The sequence below is a fragment of the Geotrypetes seraphini genome, chromosome 9 (genome assembly GCF_902459505.1).
Source record: "Geotrypetes seraphini chromosome 9, aGeoSer1.1, whole genome shotgun sequence".
Taxonomy (NCBI): domain Eukaryota; kingdom Metazoa; phylum Chordata; class Amphibia; order Gymnophiona; family Dermophiidae; genus Geotrypetes; species Geotrypetes seraphini.
In genome coordinates this window covers 106,940,202-106,961,632 of record NC_047092.1, presented here as the reverse complement: position 1 = coordinate 106,961,632, position 21,431 = coordinate 106,940,202, and the positions used below count along the sequence as shown (strand labels likewise).

Genomic DNA, 21,431 nt, shown 5'->3' with positions numbered 1-21,431 from the left:
CCTGATTGGCCCAGGCGCCTCAAGCCCCACCCACAGGTGGGGCCTAAGGCACATGGGCTGGTTTGGCAAATTTTTTTCCTACTTGTTAATGGAGAAAGATAAATAACAATGAAACCAGGAAAATTATAATACATATAATCAGAGGTACTATTTATGTTGCTAGAACAGGTATTATCAAGGCTTTTAAATACAAAAAAAACAAAAGCCACCCAGGGAACTTAAGAGATTCTAAGATTCTCCTATGGGACCTTGGTGACAAGATACTATTTGAGTTTCTGCCAGTTACTTGTGACCTGGGTTGACCACTGTTGGAAATAGGGTACTGGGCTAGAAGGACCACTGGTTTGACCCAGTATGGCTATTATGTTCTTATGTTGACAGATCTTATGTGGTCAGTGAAATTGGATCAGTTTCTCCTGAGGCAGTGGAAATCTGCGAAACAAGGGTCCTTGTTGAGGTTGTGAAGTTTTCAATTCTTTCCCGCTTCAGATGGAATTATAAAGATTTGTTGATGAAAGACATTTAATTACCAGTGGCATTCTGGATATTCAGATAAGTGTGCACTTGCAGGAGTGAATACTAAATTTGTGACAGATGTTAATACTGAACTATTTTTTTGCTCTGTGGGATGGTTTTTGATTTGTTTGTTACTAGTTGGGTTTTTGTAGAACAGCCTTTTTCCCCTAGATTTTGTTTTTTTATAATTTCTATTTTTCCCCAAAACAGTGCAGTAACTGATAATAATAATAGCTTTATTTATATCCCATCATACCTTTCAGTTCAAGATGGTTTACAACAAGAGAGGCTGCAGGAATGCAATGAAGTTACATCAAGAGCATGAAGTAGGAGTAAACAAACAGGCGTGTAACATAATTATATATATCAGAAGGCAGAAGCATGTAAGTAGACGTAGCGGACATCGTTTGAGGAAGTTTAAATGAATTTGTCAAATAAATAGGTTTTCAGTGATCTTCTGAATGATTGGTATGAGTTAAGGAGTACTTAAGAGTATTGTTCCAGATTCCTGTTTGGAAGGAAAGTGTTTTGTCGAGGAATCTTTTGAATTGGCATCCTTTGTGATTCAGAAAGGCGAATAATAGTGTTCTGCGTGAGACGCAGAGTTTGTTTTGGAGAATAAAGTGTTTCAGAAGGTAGGTGGGTGCAGTACCGAATAGTGTTCTGAAGCATAGGCAACCGAATTTGAAAACTATTCTGGCCTTGACTGGTAACCAGCGCAGTTTTTTTTAAATATGGAGTGATGTGGACGGATTATTTCAGGTCAAAAATCAATCGTATAGCTGTGTTTTAGATTGTTCTCAATCTTTGGGTAGTTTTTTTTGTAGGATCCTAGGTAAATGATGTTGTAGTAGTCCAGTGAGCTTAGGATTAGTGATTGTACTAACAGTCTGAACGATGCAAAATTGAAATATGGTTTTATTGTACGTAATTTCCATAAAATCTGGGCTCCAGTGGTACTACTGGTAAATGTAGAAGTCTGTTGGTGAAACTCTGAGGCTTGAGTTATAATTGTTATTGTTCTCCCAGAATCTCACCATATTGCACTTTTATTTTAACAACCTTGATTTTGTGATTTTGCAGTTATGCTTTAAATATTGAAGTTTATTCCCTTATTTATTGTTACTTATGTTGTCTATGATAAAAAAAGAACCAATTTCCCTTTAGCAGAGAAGACAACAGATAACAGAACCTATTTAAAGAACAGCTCCTGCTGGATTCTATCTGACTGATCAAAATGAAATTGCATCAGAGTATCATGTAATTTTCAGTGGTAGAAACTACTGATAATTGGCCAATAGGATAATTGCTTAAAGATGCAGAATCCTCCTCCCCCCCAATTTTGTTTCGTTTCAGTTGTAAAAATCCATCGTGTTTACTCCAACTGAAAACTATTTATCAACATACCAAGATTTAATAATATTAGTTGAAAAAATACGAGAACTTTAACAAATGCTTCCTGTGTCAACAAAATATTTATTGAAAACTGCATGTCAACTTTATAAGTTCTGAAATTTTTCTGGACAGATTGTATCAGCTGAAATCCATGGGACTGGATAGAAGAGAAACTTTATTATCTAAACCAGTATAAGGATAGTAGCACAAGGAATCATCTAGTCAGAAGTTATTCCAGAAGCAAAAAAAAAATAATCATATGCATAATTTCTTCTGCTAACACTGCTGCCTTTCTATCGGAATTAATCTGAGCTTATTTTTAGAATAAAGCTCCAACAAATTAACTTCCATGTCAGAAAAAATATCATAATATAGCTTTTCATACATCAAAATGTACATACCCTAGAGCCACACATGCACAGAAACTGGTCATTTGTGGCCTTCCCACTGGAAAATTTACACTTGTGCTATCTGTAAAGTATTTGTACAGGTTTAGTCAAGGGTAGAGAAATTACAAAAGGAACAGAAAATATTTCATTCTTAAATACTAGCATAACTCCATCTCCAAAAACAGAAGTTATAATTAGTTTGTTTTGACCTTAGATTCCTAAGAAATATTTGATTTTATTTATCCCTAAGTTTACTTACAATAAAGCTCATAACTAAATTCTCTACTTCCCACCCTACAAACATTCATTCAGTAGAAATTTCATTTAAAAGATACATTTCAGTGAAAGATTTTTTTATAAACATTTCCACCTCCCTGAATTATACAATAAATGATACTGAAAACAGCCCTTTTCTAGTGCAGAATTAGAAAGGGAAGCAGAATGCTCCTTTTTAATATAAAACAGTTAATTTTTCTGCTTATGGTAATTGGCTAGTCAAGGAATTAAAAAGGGACACAACAATGTTTTCCTTTTCTCTTGGCAGCAGGAAAGGACATCCTGGGTTCTTCAAGAGTTTGCTACATCAAGCGCTTTTGACATGGGCCCATAAAAATGTTTACTAATATACAAGTTCCAGGGGAGGGAGAAAAATATTCAAGTCAAACAAATGCATTTCTAAGATACCTTTCGATCCATTATTCAAGTACTAACAGTAACCCATGGCAATGCACAAACTCCTAGACTCATACCATGGCACAAAGCAGGCTAAACCTCAAAAGGCAGGGCAAGCCACAATGCACACAATATCCCTAAGGACCATGGCACAACCGAGCCACAAAGACAAATGAGGCATGGCACAGAACAAGAACTCACATTGTGGGTGGGCACTGACCAACATGAAGAACCCAGAGGTAAAAGAGGAGGAGGTGCATGGTAAAATACACACATAAGAGATGATGACTCATACCAAGGCACAATGCACATTAAATCAGGGAAAAAGACTATGGCACTATACAGAGAGCCCAGAGGAACAGGAAAAGCCCAAACTCTCTTAGTGAGTCAATGACAGAACCCCCCCCCCACCCAAAACACTACTGCAGTATGCAAAACTGTATTTTTTTTGGTTCATATGGGCCATTGATCCAGTCCACGATTCCTTTTGGATGCGAAAGATCTTTACTCCAGAGTAAAACAAAGTCAATATCACTTTTTATCATCATTTCTTTTTACTCCTCCCTTGTTATTTCCTGGAAGAACTTGTTTTTAGCAAACAACCAATTTAATTTTTATTTAGCTTTGGGAGGGATGATTTTGATATATTATCAAAATAAAAAAATAAAAACTGATAAATGAGAAGGCGGCCAAAAGCAGAGATGTTAACGGTTGTTCTTCATTGCTTCTTTGGCTGCCAGAATTAGCGGTGTCAAACTAGACAGTGGCTTTGCAAGTTTCAGGAATGGATGCTGTCAGGTTGGGGAAGAAAAGGAAAGAGAGAGAGAGGAAGAAAAGAACAATTAGTGAAACAGAAGGGTACTAACTTAAAAAAAAAATTTATGATACAACAGGTTTTTTTTTCTATACTAGACATGCTAATTATACTACCAAGTGAATCAGAATCTCCAACCGAGCCTTATCAAATCATGCAGCCTTTAAATCACATAAAATGTTGACTTAAGAAATAAATTTGCTTACCTGCTAACAGGTATTCTCTGAAAGCAACAGTTTATCAATCACCTCCTCATTATCTGTCAGTGTCCCTCCTCTCCTACAGTTCTAATTCCACCATATATTCGAATATAAACTGAGATTTTTGGGCCCAAAAAATGGGGGGTCTCGGTTTATATTCTAATGATGGTGCTTTTTTCCTCCCCTCCCCTCCTGACCAAAACTGTTACCCCCGACTAACATTCCTATCTCCCTCCCCGATGACTAAAATTCCTATTCTCCATTGCTCATGCCCCACTGCCTCAGACCCACATCGCACTTATAGGCCTGATGCTCTGGAAACTGTTGCCAATGCTCTGTGCTGATGAGGTGAAGGGTCTTAAGCGTCTGTGCATGCTCAAGGCCTGCTGGCTCCCACCCTCTCCGGGATTCTCAGCATCCAGAAAGCCTTGAGCATGCACAGATGCTCAAGGCTCTTCATCAACACAGAGCGTCAGATCTGTAAATGTGATGTCGGGCAGGGGGGAGCAGGTAGTGGAGGTTAGGATTGCCCAAACTTGTTCTTCGATTCTCCATCACTGCTGGTGGCCTCCTCTGTACTTCCCGTTTCCGCTTGGGTGGATCACAGCAAAGGAATGGTGCAGAGGAGGCCAGCGGGCAGTGCAAAAGAATCACTCCTATGCTGGCGACATCTTTGTAGCTTTCATGGAGAGGGGAAGAAAGAAAAGAGAGATACTGAATAGGAAGGGCTGAGAGATGAGGAATAAGGGGCACATGGATGGAGGGAAGGGAAAGAGGAGGGAAAAGATGGTGCACATGGATGGAGGAAAGGGGAAGAAATGGTGAGATGAAGGCAGAAAAATGGAAAACTGAATATGAAAATCAGTGTCAACGAAGGATGTAGTCCAAAAAGTGAAGGAAAGGAAAGAAACAAATGCATAAGGAGACCTTGGAAACAGCATTAAGAGCACAGATGGAACAAGATGACCAGAAAAATAAAATTGCCAGATAACAAAGGTAGGAAAAATGTTTATATTTTGGACAGTTCAGGAAAAAATGCATTTCTTTCTATTTCTTTTGTGGTGTACTGTGTACAGAGTCTGGCATACTAGGGTTTCGTTTGTGTACAATAGTACTTTTAGTTTGTGAGTTTGTATTTGAAAAGGTTTTTTTTCTGTTTTCTGCATGTGTGACTGAGGCCAGGTGTTCTGGTGGGATAGAAGTCCAGAAACTATGGTTGGTGTCAAGGCCCCAAGTAGGAAAATATTTGTCAGCCTCAACTGAAAAATTAGTGATTACTTATGGTAATATCTCTGATAAATGACACTCATGTACCCAGATTTCTAACCTCAGTTTATATTTGGGTCAACCTTTTTTCCTCCTTTTTTGAGGAAAAAAAGGTTACCTCTGTTTATATTCGGATCCTTATTTTTTATCCATTCTTCTTACCTTTGGTGCTCACACTCTTGTGCAGGAACTCTCCTTGGTAAATCTACTTTACTAAGCTACCTCTCACCTTCTTCTTATGACACTATCTCCCAAGTAATTTGGACCACACCACCTTTGTCCCACAAGCCTCACAATTCTGACTTATCTCACCAATTTAGGCCTAGGAAACTCTCTGAAATCCAGGATAAATTTCATTGTCTACTAAGGAGGCACTTAGTGCTCACTCCTTCCCCTTCCCCCATGACTCCTGTGCACCAATTCTCCTCCTAACACTGACCGTCAGCCTTACATTGCTGAATGCTAGCTGTCAGCATTTTCTGTTGGATTAACCAATGTCAGCAAAGGCCTATGGGAGATTATATTAAACAAATCTGATCCTGGGCATGTCAGTGCAGACAGACCTAAGAAAAGACATTACTAAATTACTTCTAAATTACAAGTACTTGAGATGAACATAGAACCTTGGCAGAATGCAGGGAGGATCCAGACTTTCAACAGATGTGCTAAGGTCCAATGCTTAAGACAAAGAATGGCTCCAGCTGCATGTTCTTAAAGTCAGGTAGTTATTGCCAAACAAGTGCCATTGTTTCAGACAGAAGCCAATTGTCACAGAAAGACACTAGAAAACAGAAGCTGAAGTCTATGAGGGACAAGCTTAGTCTGTTTCTCTCTCTCTTTCATACCTCATACACTACCACCCATGCAGACATATACATCAATCAGATAAAACCTCTTGCTTGCCTTTTCCACCCCCCCTACAATCTTCAGCTTCTACACACACAAATCCTAACTCTCTAGATTCTTGCTTATTGTCCCCTCTCTTCCCCCATACAGCACCTCACCTATTTAGAGAGATAAATGAAAACCTATTTTTCTCTCTAATTTACAAAAGCAGAAGCAGCTCTATAACAAAATATCTTTCTATATCTTAGTACCAAACATATGTATGATGTATCTTTCTTCTACGCATTGCATCTACATACAGTCATGTGAAAACATTAGGACACTCCATCAGTTCTTTCTTAAGAAATGTTCACATATCGATGTCAAATCTTTTTTTATTTATCTCTGGAAAATAAAGTAATATAATTGCAGGTAAACAACAAAAATTTTCCTTGATTTACTCATGAAACAAAAAGATATCCACATAAATGTGTATTCTGAGGAATAAATTAGGACAGCCCCGAATATCCTCCCACTTGTGACTCAAATCACATACAGATGTATCACATCAGGTGTACATGATTAGAACATCATTAGTCAACATTTTGAAGGTTTGCCTTACTTAAACCTCATAATTTCCAAAATGGTAGAAGTGGGTAAATAAATCACAAAATGGAGCACCTAATAGATTTTGTTACTTAAACCTCAGACATTTAGTTTGGTGTACTCATGACTGCTGCTGTGAGAGTGAACACCATGGTGAGATCATAAGAGCTGCTAGAGGCCTTCAGAAAGAAGATTGTAGCAGCTTATAAGTCTGCTAAGGGATTTTAAAAGATCTTGAAAGAAATTGTTAGCTATGCCACATCAGGAAAATGGCATACAAGTGGAGGACTTTCCAAACAACTGCCAACATGCCCAGGTCTAGCCACCTGAGCAAGTTGACCACCAGAGTAGACTGCAAGTTGCTAAAAGAAGTCTCCAAAAACCTTAAAATGTCATCAGGGGACCTACAGCAGACTCTTGCTTCTGTTGATGTGAAAGTGCATGCCTCTACAATCAGAAAGAGACTGCACAAATTTAACGTGCATGGGAGGTGTGCAAGGAGGAAACCTTTGTTCAACATAGCAGCATGGAGGGGCCGCTTTAAGATCTGTCCACTGGTGCCAAGCCACTTGAGAAAAAGCACACCAGGTTCTGAGGGAACTGTTTTCTTTCATCTCTCTTAAATGCTACTCTTCCTGGGAATTCTATCAGCTAGTTCAACACAGCAGCATGGAGGGACCGCTTTAAGAAAAAGCGCATCACGTTCTCAGGGAACTGTGGGTTTTATTTCATCTCTCCTAACTGCTGCTCTTCCTGGGGATTCTATCAGCTGGTTCAAACAGTAGAACAGAGGGACTCAGATGTGTGATCTACAATCCAAAAAGGGGTCATCTAATAAACCATCTAAAATGAACGTCCATAATATGTACATAAACAGAAAGACAAACAAAAATAAAAATCCACAATACGATGTATATCTCATAAATAACTTATGTAAGGCAAAATATGTAAACGAGTAGAAACATTTAAAAGCTACAATTTTAATAAGCCATTTTATATTAAACATAAATTTTAATTTGTACTCAAGACATTAATATGTAATGAAAATTAAAAGATATATATAAATAATAACATTAGAAACTAATCCAAATTAAAAATATCAAAAAACATGGAATTTACTATTTGATGATATGAAGTAAGTTCCAAAGTCTCCTGTAAATTAACATACCTTGTTGTTAAAACGTGATGGATAAGATATACAAATTCACATACTCTTATTATTCATTGAGTTGACATTGAACCATGAAAAACACTGAAAGACATAGAAAACAGAAAAAAGGAAAAGGAAAGAAAAAGAAACAAATAGGAGGAAAGAGAAGGGAAAAAGGGGAAAAAAGGGAAGGAGAAAAGAAGAAAAACATTTTTGTAATGCAAATCTAAAATGTATAGAACCATGATGTGTATGTATTGTTAATAATTCATTTCCATATATAAATCTTAATCAAATTGCCAAATGATGTTTAAATTAACATCTATGAAATTATATATATATATAAAAATAAAAGCACAGAGTGAGACAAATTGCCCCTGCCTATTAAATGTGAATGTCAAAGGACAATTAGAACAAATCAAATTAATGACAATAAATATTTTAGGGGTCCTTTTATCAAGCCGCACTAGCGGGGTTAGCGTGTCGGACATTTCATCACGCGCTAACCCCCATGTCCAGCTAAACAACTAACGCCTGCTCAATGCAGGCGTTAGTGGCTAGCGCGGCAGGCGGTTTAACGCGCGTTAAACCCCTACCGCAGCTGGATAAAAGGACCCCTTAATATTTAAAACAACGTTAACCCTTTAAAATGTAATCTATCACATCAGACATTCAATCTTCACTAATTACATAACTAAAAAACTGCTACAAAATATAGGCAATTGATTTTACCATTCTAAGAAAAAGGAAGGAAGAAAAAAGAAGCAAAAAATAGTGAACAAAATCTCCATATATCAACCACTTATGGTACAATAGGGCTGTTACATTAAAAGCTAAAAAAGGGGGATATGTAAAATCAAAACGCTGCTAAAATCCATAAACTACTGGAAAGCTTATAAACTTACAGGACTGCAAAAGACAAATCTGAATAGGGATGGAGGAGTAATAGACCCTGATCGATTTTCAGAGGATTGTGTTCATGAGGAGCTAGCTAAAATAAAGGTAGACAAAGCAATGGGGGCGGATGGTGTACATCCGTGGGTGCTGAAGGAAAGAAGTTCTGGTAGCTCCCCTGAATGACTTTTTCAATGAGTCTCTAGAGTCTGGAGTGGTACCGGAGGACTGGAGAAGGTGGATGTGGTCCCTCTTCACAAAAGTGGGAGTAAGGAAGAAGTAGGGAATTACAGGCCTGTAAGTATAACTTTTGTGGTAAGCAAATTAATGGAACACTTTTAAAACAGGGAATGGTCAAGTTTCTGGAATCATGTGGATTATAGGACCGGAGGCAACATGAATTCACTAAAGGTAGGTCTTCTCGGACAAATCTGATCAATTTCTTTGACTGGGTGACCAGAGAATTGGAAAGAGGATGTGCGCTAGATGTGGTGTATTTAGATTTTAGCAAAGCCTTTGACAATGTTCCACACAGATGTCTAATAAATAAACTGAGTGCCCTCGGGATGGGTCCCATGGTGACAGGCTGGGTCAAGAACTGGTTGAGTGGAAGGTGACAGAGATCAATGGAGATTGCTCTGAGGAAAGGGATATTACCAGTAGTGTGCCTCAAGGTTCTATTCTTAGGCCTTCTTTTTTTAACATTTTTATAAATGATATTGCTGAAGGGTTGTCGGGTAAGATTTGCCTCTTTGCGGTGAATAACAAAGAAAGACCTGTAAAAACCACAATCAGCTGGGGAGGGGAGTAAATTTTCCAAATTTTTATAGGTATCATTAAGTCTTCATTCTGTGTCAGGGTATGTATTGTATCCTTCCTGAACTCATGGAGAATCTTCTGGATTGGCTGATCTTAGAGAGTCATCTCATGTCTCCATTACATTTAAGCCACATTTTGAGTATCAAGCTACCCAGAATATACAAGGATAATAGTATTCTTTTTTCACCTGGAACACATTAAAATTCATTAATAATTTAACACCTACTCCAATACAACAATCCACATGTCAATCCCTATGGTTGAACTCCAAGATTCAAATTGGAAACATTGACTGCAGGCAGGCATACGTACTTTGGAAGATGTAGTTTCTAAAGGGATAATGGTAAATTTATTACAATTGCAACAATCTTTTGGCATATCAAAGTCTCAAGGATTTAAATAGTTGCAGTTGAAACAGGCCATTCAGAAAGGGTTCCCTGATTGGCGAAATTTAAAAACATCAGTATAGCTTGCTGGGCCTGTGATTCCAGACAGATTGGCAGGGGCATCAGGCCACCAAGTGGTACAAATTAATATCTGATTATTTGAATAAGAAACCTAAAACAAGTTTAAAAGACATTTGGAGCATTGAGATAAAGCAGCAGATTTCTGCTACTCAAAGGCCATGAATTTGGACTTGGAGAATGAGATGTACAGTGGCAGCATCTATGAGACAAACTTGTTTTTTTCTGTTATATAGAATTTTTTGGACCCCTGTTCGTTTACAAAAGTTGGATAGTTCAAAGTCTAATAGATGCTGGCACTGTCATCTTGAAGCAGGGACACTGGATAAAACTTACACACTCTCCAGATTTTCTCGACAAACTTATCATTCCCTACTCTTCATCTAGAGCCCTCAGATCAGCTGATCAGAACTTATTGACCGTTCCTCCGATCAAATAACTTTACTACGCCAGAAACACAATATTCTCTTCCACAGCCCCCGCACTTTGGAATGCCATGCCATCTCATCTCCGCCATGAAACTTCTTTCGCTAAATTTAAAACTAATCTCAAAACCTTTTTGTTCCAAGACACAAGATAAAATTCCTTCTCTCTTCAATTGCAGCAAACTTATGTGAACCGCTTCAACGAAGCGACCCCCCCTTTTCCTTACTGCTTTCCCCCTTCCCTTCAAACCTCCTCTTACTTTTATTTTCACGATGTAATTATTAATCTCCCACACCCCAAACTCCTTTTGTATCCAGTTATACCAATATCTTTGTCTCAATTTGCTTCTACCCCTCTCCCCATTTATTTTTAATTTTTATATTTTTAATATTGTAAACTGACCAGATACACGAAGATGGTTGGTATATTAAATTACAAATAAACTTGGAAACTTGGGGAAAGATTATTAGGATACTTGGTGTTCCTATGCCATTGACATAAGAGATGGTTTTATTTGGAAAATTATTGAAACCGAAGAAACCAGTTGACAAACATAAAAGCAGAATTCTTTTAATTACGACAGGGGTTGCCATGCAGAAGTTAACCAGGAATTGGAAAAATTATGACAGGTTAAACCTATCTTTTTGGTAGGAAATGTTGTGCTTATATTATAGGTATGAGAGAATGTATGCGGAACCAGTGGGAAATAAAAAAATTCAAAGTCTGGGGTCCGTTTATTAAATTGTAGATTGGTTAATTGGAACAATCCTTAATTTTTGGATATTTTTTTATTTTTCCACATACATCCAGATAGGGAGGGAGCATAGGGAGGGGGAGGGTATAAGGTATTTATTTTTTATATTTATGCAATTGTAAATGCTATTAATTGTTTATATCTGTACTAGTGTTTAAGCCTGTTAGATTAACAGGTGCTAGAATAGATGTGTAGACTTAACAGATCACAAAATTTAATGAAAACTTACCGTGTGAACTGTCTTTTTTTTCTTTCTCTCTCTCTCCTTGGCCGCTGGCTGTCTGGGCTTTTTATTTTTTTTCTTTCTCTCTATCTCCTTGGCCACTGTCTGTCTCTCTGGCCCCCTGTCTGTCTGTCACTCTTTCTGTTTGTCTCTCTCCATGGCCTCCTGTCTGTCTGTCTTTCTTTCTTGCTTTCTGTCTGTCTCTACCCCTGACCCCGTCTGTCTGTATTTCTTGCTTTCTGTCTCTCTTCCTGCCCGCTGTCTTTCTGTGTGTCTGTCTTTTGTTCTCGTGCGCTGCCTGCCTGTCTTTCTGTTTCTCTCCGTGGGCCCCTTCTGTCTCCCCCCCAGAGCAAACCAAGATTTCTGCCTGCCCCCCCAGCACACCCCACCCCCAAAGCATAGCAGGTTTGCTCCCTGGCCCCCTTTCCCTCTCCCCCCCAGTTCTCTGTGCAGCAGCAGCACCCCTTGCCTGCTCCCCCTGTCCTGCAGTATCCCTTCTCCCTTCCTTTTACCTCCCCCTTGTCCAGCAGCACCCATTCCGTTCTCCCTGTCTAGCAGTAGCCCTTTTCCCTCCCCCCTGTAGTAGACTAGCCATCAGTAGCATTTCTCATCCCCCCCCTCCCCTCTCCTTCCGGGTCTCACACAATGGTTGGCAGCGGTAGGTTGCTGCTCCTGCTTGCTTTGGAACTACTTTCTTTTTGGGCGAAGGCAGGAGCAGGACCCGGCAGCGAGGAAGGCCCTAGGCTGGAAACAATGTCGGCAAATCAAACTGCCAGACTGCACCCGCACGCATTGCAAGCTGCCCCATGTGCTGGAAATGAAATTCGGCATGGAGTCAGATCGCACGAACGCAGGGATCACAGATTTTCTACTGCGCATGTGCGGTAAGGGTTTTATTATTAAGGATGTTTATCTGTATGCACTTTTTCTTCAGTTTGGAAAATTAATAAAGATTAAAAAAAAGAACTGGTTGAGTAAAAGGTGAGAAAGGGTAGTGATCAATGGAGATCGCTCTGAGGAAAGGGATGTTACCAGTGGTGTGCCTCAAGGTTCTATTCTTGGGCATATTCTTTCTAACATTTTTATAAACAATATTGCTGAAGGGTTGTCGGGTAAGATTTGCCTCTTTGCGGATGATACCAAAATCTGCAATAGAGTAGACATGCTGGATGGTGTGAATAACATGAAGAAAGACCTGGCGAAGCTTGAATAATGGTCTGAAATTTGGCAGCTAAAATTTAATGCTAAGAAATGCAAGGTCATGCATTTGGGATGCAAAAACCCGAGGAATTGTTACAGTTTAGGGGGTGAACAACTTCTGTGCATGACAGAAGAGCGGGACTTGGGTGTGATTGTATGCCATGATCTTAAGGTGGCCAAACATGATAAAAAGGTGACGGCGAAAGCTAGGACACTAGATTGCCCAGGGATTTGGGTCATTTGGCCTTTATCTGCCATCATGTTTCTATGTTTCTATACCATTTGCTTATCAACCACTCAAAATGACTGTGTTTGTTACTAACCGATTCAAAATAAAGTTATATAGAAATCACCACAAAAGAAATGCAATGTTATATTCAAAAGAACCGTGAATTTCTTACATGACTTCAAACTGTTATTCCTAAAAAAAAAAATTTACATTTAAATAAAACAATAGTCCGTGTGGACAAATCCAATTAGTATTTTAAAACACTACGGTAGTAGAGGTATGGGCAATCTAAAAGACTGAAAAAATGTAAATATCGCATGTCTGCCATCTGATCGTCACTAAATTTGGCTATAGTTGGCTAGTCAAGAGACAAGTTCCATTGTTTGAAAAAATGCTAAAATCCTTAAGTCAAGAAAAATCCATTTTGGGTTTGCGTATATGGCTAAGTTTTTATGATACACAAATAAACCAGTTTTTCAATAAATATTGGTTTCAGGATCAAGTTACCGTATTTTCGCGGATATAACGCGCACCTGTGTAAAACGCGCACAGGGGTATAGCGCGCAGAAATCACGATGATATGTACCAAAACTTTTCTATACCGCGCTCAGGCATATAACGCGCATGATGCCCGACGCTCCTTTCGCCCGCCCTGACTTTCCGTGCGCTGTCCCGACTCTCCGTTCACCCCCCCTGACTTCCGTGCACTGCCCTGACTTTCCGTGCGCTGTCCCGACTCTCCGTTCACCCCCCCTGACTTTCCGTGCACTGTCCCCCCTTGAAGTCCTGTCCCCCCTTGAAGGTCTGTCCCCATCCTGAAAGCCTGATGCCCCCCCCCCGGCGTCCGATACATGCCCCCCCCCGGCAGGACCACTCGCACCCTCACCCCGAAGGACCGCCGACTCCCCAACAATATCGGGCCAGGAGGGAGCCCAAACCCTCCTGGCCACGGCGACCCCCTAACCCCACCCCGCACTACATTACGGGCAGGAGGGATCCCAGGCCCTCCTGCCCTCGACGCAAACCCCCTCCCCCCAACGACCGCCCCCCCCAAGAACCTCCGCCCGTCCCCCAGCCGACCCGCGACCCCCCTGGCCGACCCCCACGACCCCCCCACCCCCCCTTCCCCGTACCTTTGGAAGTTGGCCGGACAGACGGGAGCCAAACCCGCCTGTCCGGCAGGCAGCCAACGAAGGAATGAGGCCGGATTGGCCCATCCGTCCTAAAGCTCCGCCTACTGGTGGGGCCTAAGGCGCGTGGGCCAATCAGAATAGGCCCTGGAGCCTTAGGTCCCACCTGGGGGCGCGGCCTGAGGCACATGGGCCAAACCCGACCATGTGTCTCAGGCCGCGCCCCCAGGTGGGACCTAAGGCTCCAGGGCCTATTCTGATTGGCCCACGCGCCTTAGGCCCCACCATTAGGCGGAGCTTTAGGACGGATGGGCCAATCCGGCCTCATTTCTTCGTTGGCTGCCTGCCGGACAGGCGGGTTTGGCTCCCGTCTGTCCGGCCAACTTCCAAAGGTACGGGGAAGGGGGGTGGGGGGGTCGTGGGGGTCGGCCAGGGGGGTCGCGGGTCGGCTGGGGGGGCGGTCGGAGGTTCTTGGGGGGGGGCGGTCGTTGGAGGGAGGGGGGTTTGCGTCAAGGGCAGGAGGGCCTGGGATCCCTCCTGCCCGTAATGTAGTGCGGGGTGGGGTTAGGGGGTCGCCGTGGCCAGGAGGGTTTGGGCTCCCTTCTGGCCCAACTACACAAAGGTACGGGGAAGGCGGGTGGGGGTGTCGTGGGGGTCGGCCAGGGGGGTCGCGGGTCGGCTGGGGGGGCGGTCGGAGGTTCTTGGGGGGGGGCGGTCGTTGGAGGGAGGGGGGTTTGCGTCAAGGGCAGGAGGGCCTGGGATCCCTCCTGCCCGTAATGTAGTGCGGGGTGGGGTTAGGGGGTCGCCGTGGCCAGGAGGGTTTGGGCTCCCTTCTGGCCCAACTACACAAAGGTACGGGGAAGGCGGGTGGGGGTGTCGTGGGGGTCGGCCAGGGGGGTCGCGGGTCGGCTGGGGGACGGGCGGAGGTTCTTGGGGGGGGGGCGGTCGTTGGAGGGAGGGGGGTTTGCGTCGAGGGCAGGAGGGCCTGGGATCCCTCCTGCCCGTAATGTAGTGCGGGGTGGGGGTAGGGGGTCGCCGTGGCCAGGAGGGTTTGGGCTCCCTCCTGGCCCGATATTGTCGGGAAGTCGGCGGTCCTTCGGGGTGGGGGTGCGAGTGGTCCTGCCGGGGGGGGATGTATCGGACGTCGGGGAGTCGGCCGGGCAAGAGGGCTTGGGCTCCCTCTTGCTCCGATCGTGGATGCGGGTGCGGGTGGGAGCGCGTGCGAGCGGTCGTTCGGGGTGGGGGTGCGAGCGATCCTGCTGGGGGGGTGAATCGGGCGTCGGGCGGGGTGGGAACTATGTTTAAAAACTTTTCTATACCGCGCTCAGGCATATAACGCGCGAGGGGTATGCGCGGTACGTAAAATCACGTATAACGCGCGCGTTATATCCGCGAAAATACGGTAGTATCATTTTCCCGCATTTTGTATCACTATAGCAACATTACATTAAGTCACTCATGCGCAGTAGTGAGTGAACACATATTTAAAAGTCACACCATTTTTTTACAACAGTTTTACTTTTACTTTCAATTCGGTGCGGTTAGTAGCATACGCTGTTTTTACAAGCGGTGTTATATATTCTCCCTCTAAATATTAGCGCGCACTAAATGTGAACATGTCTATAGAATATAATGGACGCTCTAGCATTTAGCACACACTAAATTGGCTAGCGTGCCTTAGGGCTCCTTTTAAGAAGGTGCGCTAGCAGTTTTAGTGCGCGCTACATTGCCACGCACGCTAAAAATGCTAGTGCACCTTCGTAAAAGGAGCCCTTAGTAAAAGGACCCCATTGTTTGATGTTACATTTGAAATTATTAGTCTAATGTGTGACAAACCCAGCACCAGCACTAGTTCGGTCCCTAATAGGATCGGGTGCAGAAGAGCTGATCAGATTGATTCTGGCGCTCAACTTGAGGCTGACCTCCCTTGCCCCTATGATCAGAGCAGTAGTGATTTGGAGCAGAGGCAGGCAGACTGGTAACAGCAGCCTCCGGGCTTTAGGGCAGTTAGAGAAGCCACAAGGAATATAGCTGCATTAGATAAACCCAGGCAGAGAAAAGCTGCTTTAGAGCCAAAGCCCATCCCCCGCTACAGGCTGAAGGGGATTGGCTCTGAGCTGTTTAAAAGCAGGCTGAGACAAGCAGCAGGAGGAGGAGCGAGTGACCAGGGCGGGTCACTCCCACAGCCCAAGGCAGGTGAGGAGCTGTGGAGCCGGGCAGCAGAGGCAACCGTGCCAGATTGGCCCATGCAGGATTTGGAAGAAATCCTTCCCACTTCAAACTTCCAGATTGTGTGGAAAGCATGGAGGTACAAGTAGCTGGCCCTATGCTAGAGAGCCAGACAGAAGGTATGGAAACTGAATGAAGAAAGTGAGTAACTGGGAAACCATTAGTGGTTTGGGTTTTTTTCCCTTTTGCCTGTTTTTTTTTTTCTGCTGTGCAAACCAAGCCTGAAGAATGTGATATATGTTTGGGCTTTATGAGTATTTTTGGGTTAAGAATAATACTTGCCTGAATCCTAAACTGTGGAAGTGATTTAAAGTCAAGTTTGGGAACAAGAAGCTCAAGATAGAATATTTAGGTTTGTGCTTTTGAACTGTGGAAATCCAGCCGTGGCTCCCGTTCCTGAGGAGCTAATTAGCTTATCTCTCTCAGCTGTGTGTTTTGCCTGCACGAGGGAGCTGAGGGAAAAGCTGAACTGTTGCAAGAGTGTGCTGTGGCTATATTGCCTAAAGAGTTTTGGTTTAATTTGGATTTACAGCAAAGGTTTATTTCAAACTTTACTTGGCTGCTGAAATCTGCTGTTACATGCCTTTGATATTAATGCTGAGAGAAAGTTTGAATTATGAGTGAACGAACACCAGTGTAAAGCAATCCTGAGTCAGAGCACATGATTCCAGGAATAACCAACTACAGGAAGTTGCTGTTGTGTTAAAGCTTTATTTTTGCAATTAACTTTATTTTGGAAAACATGCAAAAGTGTTCTTTATTTTATGTTGCATCCTTTTGACCTCTGGGTCCGAATAAACATCATATTCTTATTTGAAGAACTTGGTTTCACTGGTGATATTTTGAAACCCTTTGCTTGCCTTGTATCTCCCAAGCCTAGGCAGTTGCCTAGTGCTACCTGAAAAGTCTTGAAGGTACCCCTGGTTAGAGGGGACACGCCAGAATCCCGGTGTTTGTCACACGACAGCCCTGCGCTGCGGAGGGTTTGTGACAGATTTGGTATCAGGAGTGCGGATCTGGTACCTCTTCAGGTGAAGATTTGGGAGTGCAAAGGTGGAAAAATTTTTTTTTTTTTCCTCTCTACTACTGTTTGGTTTCATGTTGTGAACTGCTGGAGTGGATTGCTAGTGCATCTTACCGGTGCTGGTTGGAAACATTGGTTGGTTCATCGGAACTGGGATTACAAATTCTGCTGAATGGAAGCGGCTTAAACAGAGCAGTGCTGTGCAAGGATATAGGTTCCAGTGTCCTGAGTTTGGCGGCTGCAGGAGGTGCGGATAGCAGACCAGGAGACGAGGCCATCGTCCGGAGCTGGCGAGGAACCAAAAGGGGGACCAGGAGGTCTCTGAAGAAGGGCGGTGCACCCTGTAATGAGCACGCAGGCGATGATTCATCAGTACCTCTGGTAAGCATATTTGACAGAGGGTCTGGTGAAGACAGTTCTGGGGGGAAAGAAACTGAGTGGTATCGCACTTGGATTGTGTTTTTCAAAAAGAGGAGGTGGCCTCGCTATCATTCTCCATAATCACCTTCACTTCCATGTCCTAGACTCTAAATCAACCAAGGACCTAGAAATCCTCACCTGCAAAATTTCCAAAACAGACTGTATAGATAACCTAATCGTCACGCTATTCTATATACCCCCTAATAAATGGAATCAAGCAAAAGATGATTTCTACGAGCACCTTCTTGCGAACTCGTCAGCAGGTACCTACAATCTCTTAGCAGGAGACATCAACCTACATCTAGAACAGAAAGAGAACCCAAATGTCGCAGACCTTTTCTCCTTCCTCACGACACTAGGCTTCTCCAATCCCCCCCAAACCACAACCCATAACAAAGGCCACCACCTCGACCTCATCACCTTTCTCTCCAATACCAACACCACTCCCAATATAAGTCTCTCAGACCAAACCTGGTCAAATACCCCCTGGTCTGACCACCTCCTGTGCAATTTTGAACTAGCCTGGCACAAAAAACAACCTGACAAAAAGCCTAACCCCATCCATACAAAGCAATTCATCTGGACAAGAGAACATCTTAATCCAGCAGATTTCTGGTCACACTACACTCTCATCTCCGACTCCGACGTAGACCCCAACTTCCACCTAAATTGGAAAAAATTTAGCGACCAGGTTCTTAACACCACTGTCCCTCTTAAACTTCGCTCGAAAACTCTTCGCCCCTCAAACAGCTGGTTTGACGCGGACCTCCTGACCATAAAACGAGAAGTCCGGAAACATGAAAGAATCTGGCGTAAATCAGGGACTGATTTAGACAGACTTACCTGGCGACTGAAAGTCAAAGAATACAAAAAACAGATCATCGATAAGCGCAGTAAACACTACTCCCAACTAATAAACTCCCCTTCTCTAAACAGCAAAGCACTTTTTAGACTAGTCAACTCTCTATTCGACATAGACTCTCACAAACGCCCCACCTCCGACCTCCCTCCCTCCGCAATCACTCTAGCTGACCACTTCGCGAACAAAATCCACACTCTAAAACTGTCTCTTTCAGCTCACAGCCCCGATCCCCCACTCAACCTACGCGCAGCAGACACAGAAGGTTCAATAGCCGACATGTCCTGGACCTCCTTTGTAAATCCTGACTGGAATCTATTCCTCGAACTTTATTCTAAATACGCCAATTCCAACTGCCTATTAGACACTTGTCCTCCCACCATCATGAAATGCGCCCCCCCATCATTCAAAGCAGAACTCTTCAATTGGGTATCTCTATGCCTGTCCACTGGACACTTCCCGTCCGAACTTGGCCACATCCTCATTTCCCCTATCCCTAAACAACCCAAGGAGCCAATCTCTTCCATCACCAACTACAGACCCATCGCCAACATACCACTCTTCCAAAAACTCATGGAAGGTCTTGTCAACAACAACCTTACGAATTACCTCGACAAGTACAATATTCTTCATGACTCCCAGTCCGGTTTCCGCCCAAATCATAGCACCGAAACCGTCCTAGCTGCCCTGACAAATTACCTCCTCCACCTGTTCTCACTGGGTAAAAGCGCCCTGATACTTCAATTCGATTTGAGTAGTGCCTTCGACCTGGTCGACCACGACATTATGCTCAACTGCCTTGACTCCATCGGCATCTCCGGTCAGGTAATAGATTGGTTCACAGGCTTCCTAACCAACCGTACCTACCAGGTCCACAGTAATGGAGCCTTCTCCCACCACTGGCGTAACCCTTGTGGAGTCCCACAAGGCTCTCCCCTATCCCCCTCCCTATTCAATATTTACTTGACCCCTCTGGCACAAAGCCTAGCAAACTCTAACCTAAAATCGTTCATATATGCAGATGACATCACCATCATTGTTCCCATTACCTCACTCACTCTAGAAACGGAAAAACTCATCGCATCTATCCTCACCAAGTTAGAACTGTGGACCTCAAAACTCAAATTAAAATTGAACTCTGAAAAAACCAAAATCTTCCTAGCTAGTCCCAACCACAAATTAACAAACACTTCCCTCAGATTGAATGGGCTAGATTACCCTATCTTACCCACCATAAAAATCCTTGGAGTCATCCTGGACCGCACCCTAACCTTCGATGACCATACCAGTGCCCAGGTGAAAAAATGTTTCTGTACCCTCTGGAAACTGCGCACCATCAAACGTTACTTCGACCACCAAGCCTTCCGTCTACTCGTCCAATCTCTGGTATTAAGCATATTAGACTACTGCAACATTATTTACCTGGGATCCTATAAAAATACCATCAAACGTCTTAGAACAGTCCAAAATGCGGCCGTCCGCCTCATCTATGATCTCAAAAAATACGACCATGTTAGCCCCTACTACACCAAACTCCATTGGCTCCCAGTAGAGGCAAGGATCATCTTTAAGTTCGCCTGCCTCTGTTTCAAAACTCTAACAGGATCTTCCCCAATCTACTTGTCTGAGCACCTTGAAATAGCAGGCCCCTCTCGCACACGAAACGCCCACCTATTCACCTTTCCCTCCCTAAAAGGCTGCCTCTACAAGAGATTCACTGATAGAACCCTAGCATTCCAAGCGGGCAAATGGAACAATTGCCTTACCGCCCTCATCTCCAACTCTCCACCCTACCACCTGTTCAGGAAGTCACTAAAAACCTACCTCTTCGACAAATTCCGCTAACGCTGCCTTCCCCCCTTCCCTGCACCCTCCTGACCTCGACATGCCTCCATTCCCTATGACTACGCCCCCCCTCCCAAGCCACTATGGCCTCTCTTTCTCAAGCTCTGTTTTATCTAATTGCCCTGCCTTTTCATAGCCTCATATTTAACATCACTGTAAATGTACCACCGCTTTAACATGGAACATCGCTGTATACGTACAGTCTCTTCTTTAGTATATGCCTTTTTTTTTATTACTGCTATTTATGTAACATCTTTGTAAATGTAATAACACTGTAATATGTATCATCGCTGTAAATGTACAGTCTCTTCTATTGTTAACCGCATTGAACTTCCATGGTATTGCGGGATACAAGAATAAAGTTATTATTATTATTATTATTTCCCTACAGAGCCAACATGGAGCCGGCGGCGTTAGCAGTGGTGGCAGGAGAACGACAGCGGCAGAATGAGGATCTAAAGAAAGTTCTTGAGACTAGTCATGGACTATGGCAGGCAAGCCAGGAGGCTAGCGAACGTCATCACAGTGACTTTATGCAAGCTATGGAGCAGCAATCTCAATTGATGGCGCAACTATTGAAGCCTACGTCTGGTGAACAGATACCTATACCGGTACTGGGAACTGGTGGTACTCTACCTACGGTAGGACAAAACTCTTTAAATCTATTGAATCTGAGTAAAATAACACCACAGGATGCTCCAGATGACTTTTTAAATTCTTTTGAAAGAGTAGCTGCTGCAGCAGGTTGGCCTCCAGAACAGTGGGCGGTACGCCTTCTGCCATGTTTGGCTGGAGAGACCCTTGCGGCTTTCCAGACCATTGCTGCAGAGCAGGCCAAAAGTTATCCAGCTGTGAAAGCGCATATCCTGGATTTTCTGGGATATACAAGAGAGTATTATAGACAAACTTTTCGTGCTCTCCAGTTAAAAGTAAAAGAAAGACCTAAGGCGCTGTTACAACGCCTAACGAAAGCTGCAGAGAGGTGGTTACAGCCTTTCTTGGCAAACCCAAGAGCTATGTTCGCTGAGTTAGTCAGGGAACAATTCCTAGAAGCTCTGCCCCAGAACATAAAGGGGTGGATC

General features: G+C 43.3%; 1 protein-coding gene across 3 annotated transcripts in view; it reads right to left on the bottom strand.

Annotated features, from left to right (window-relative positions):
* Positions 1-1,972: 1,972 nt before the first annotated feature.
* PAK2 (p21 (RAC1) activated kinase 2) overlaps positions 1,973-21,431 on the bottom strand; it is an 814,606-nt gene continuing 795,147 nt past the window's right edge. For all 3 annotated transcript variants that reach the window (XM_033958725.1, XM_033958724.1, XM_033958727.1), the window contains one exon: positions 1,973-3,763. In XM_033958725.1, the coding sequence (XP_033814616.1) occupies positions 3,677-3,763 (87 nt within the window). In that variant the 3' untranslated portion in view covers positions 1,973-3,676. The remainder of the gene's footprint in view (positions 3,764-21,431) is intronic.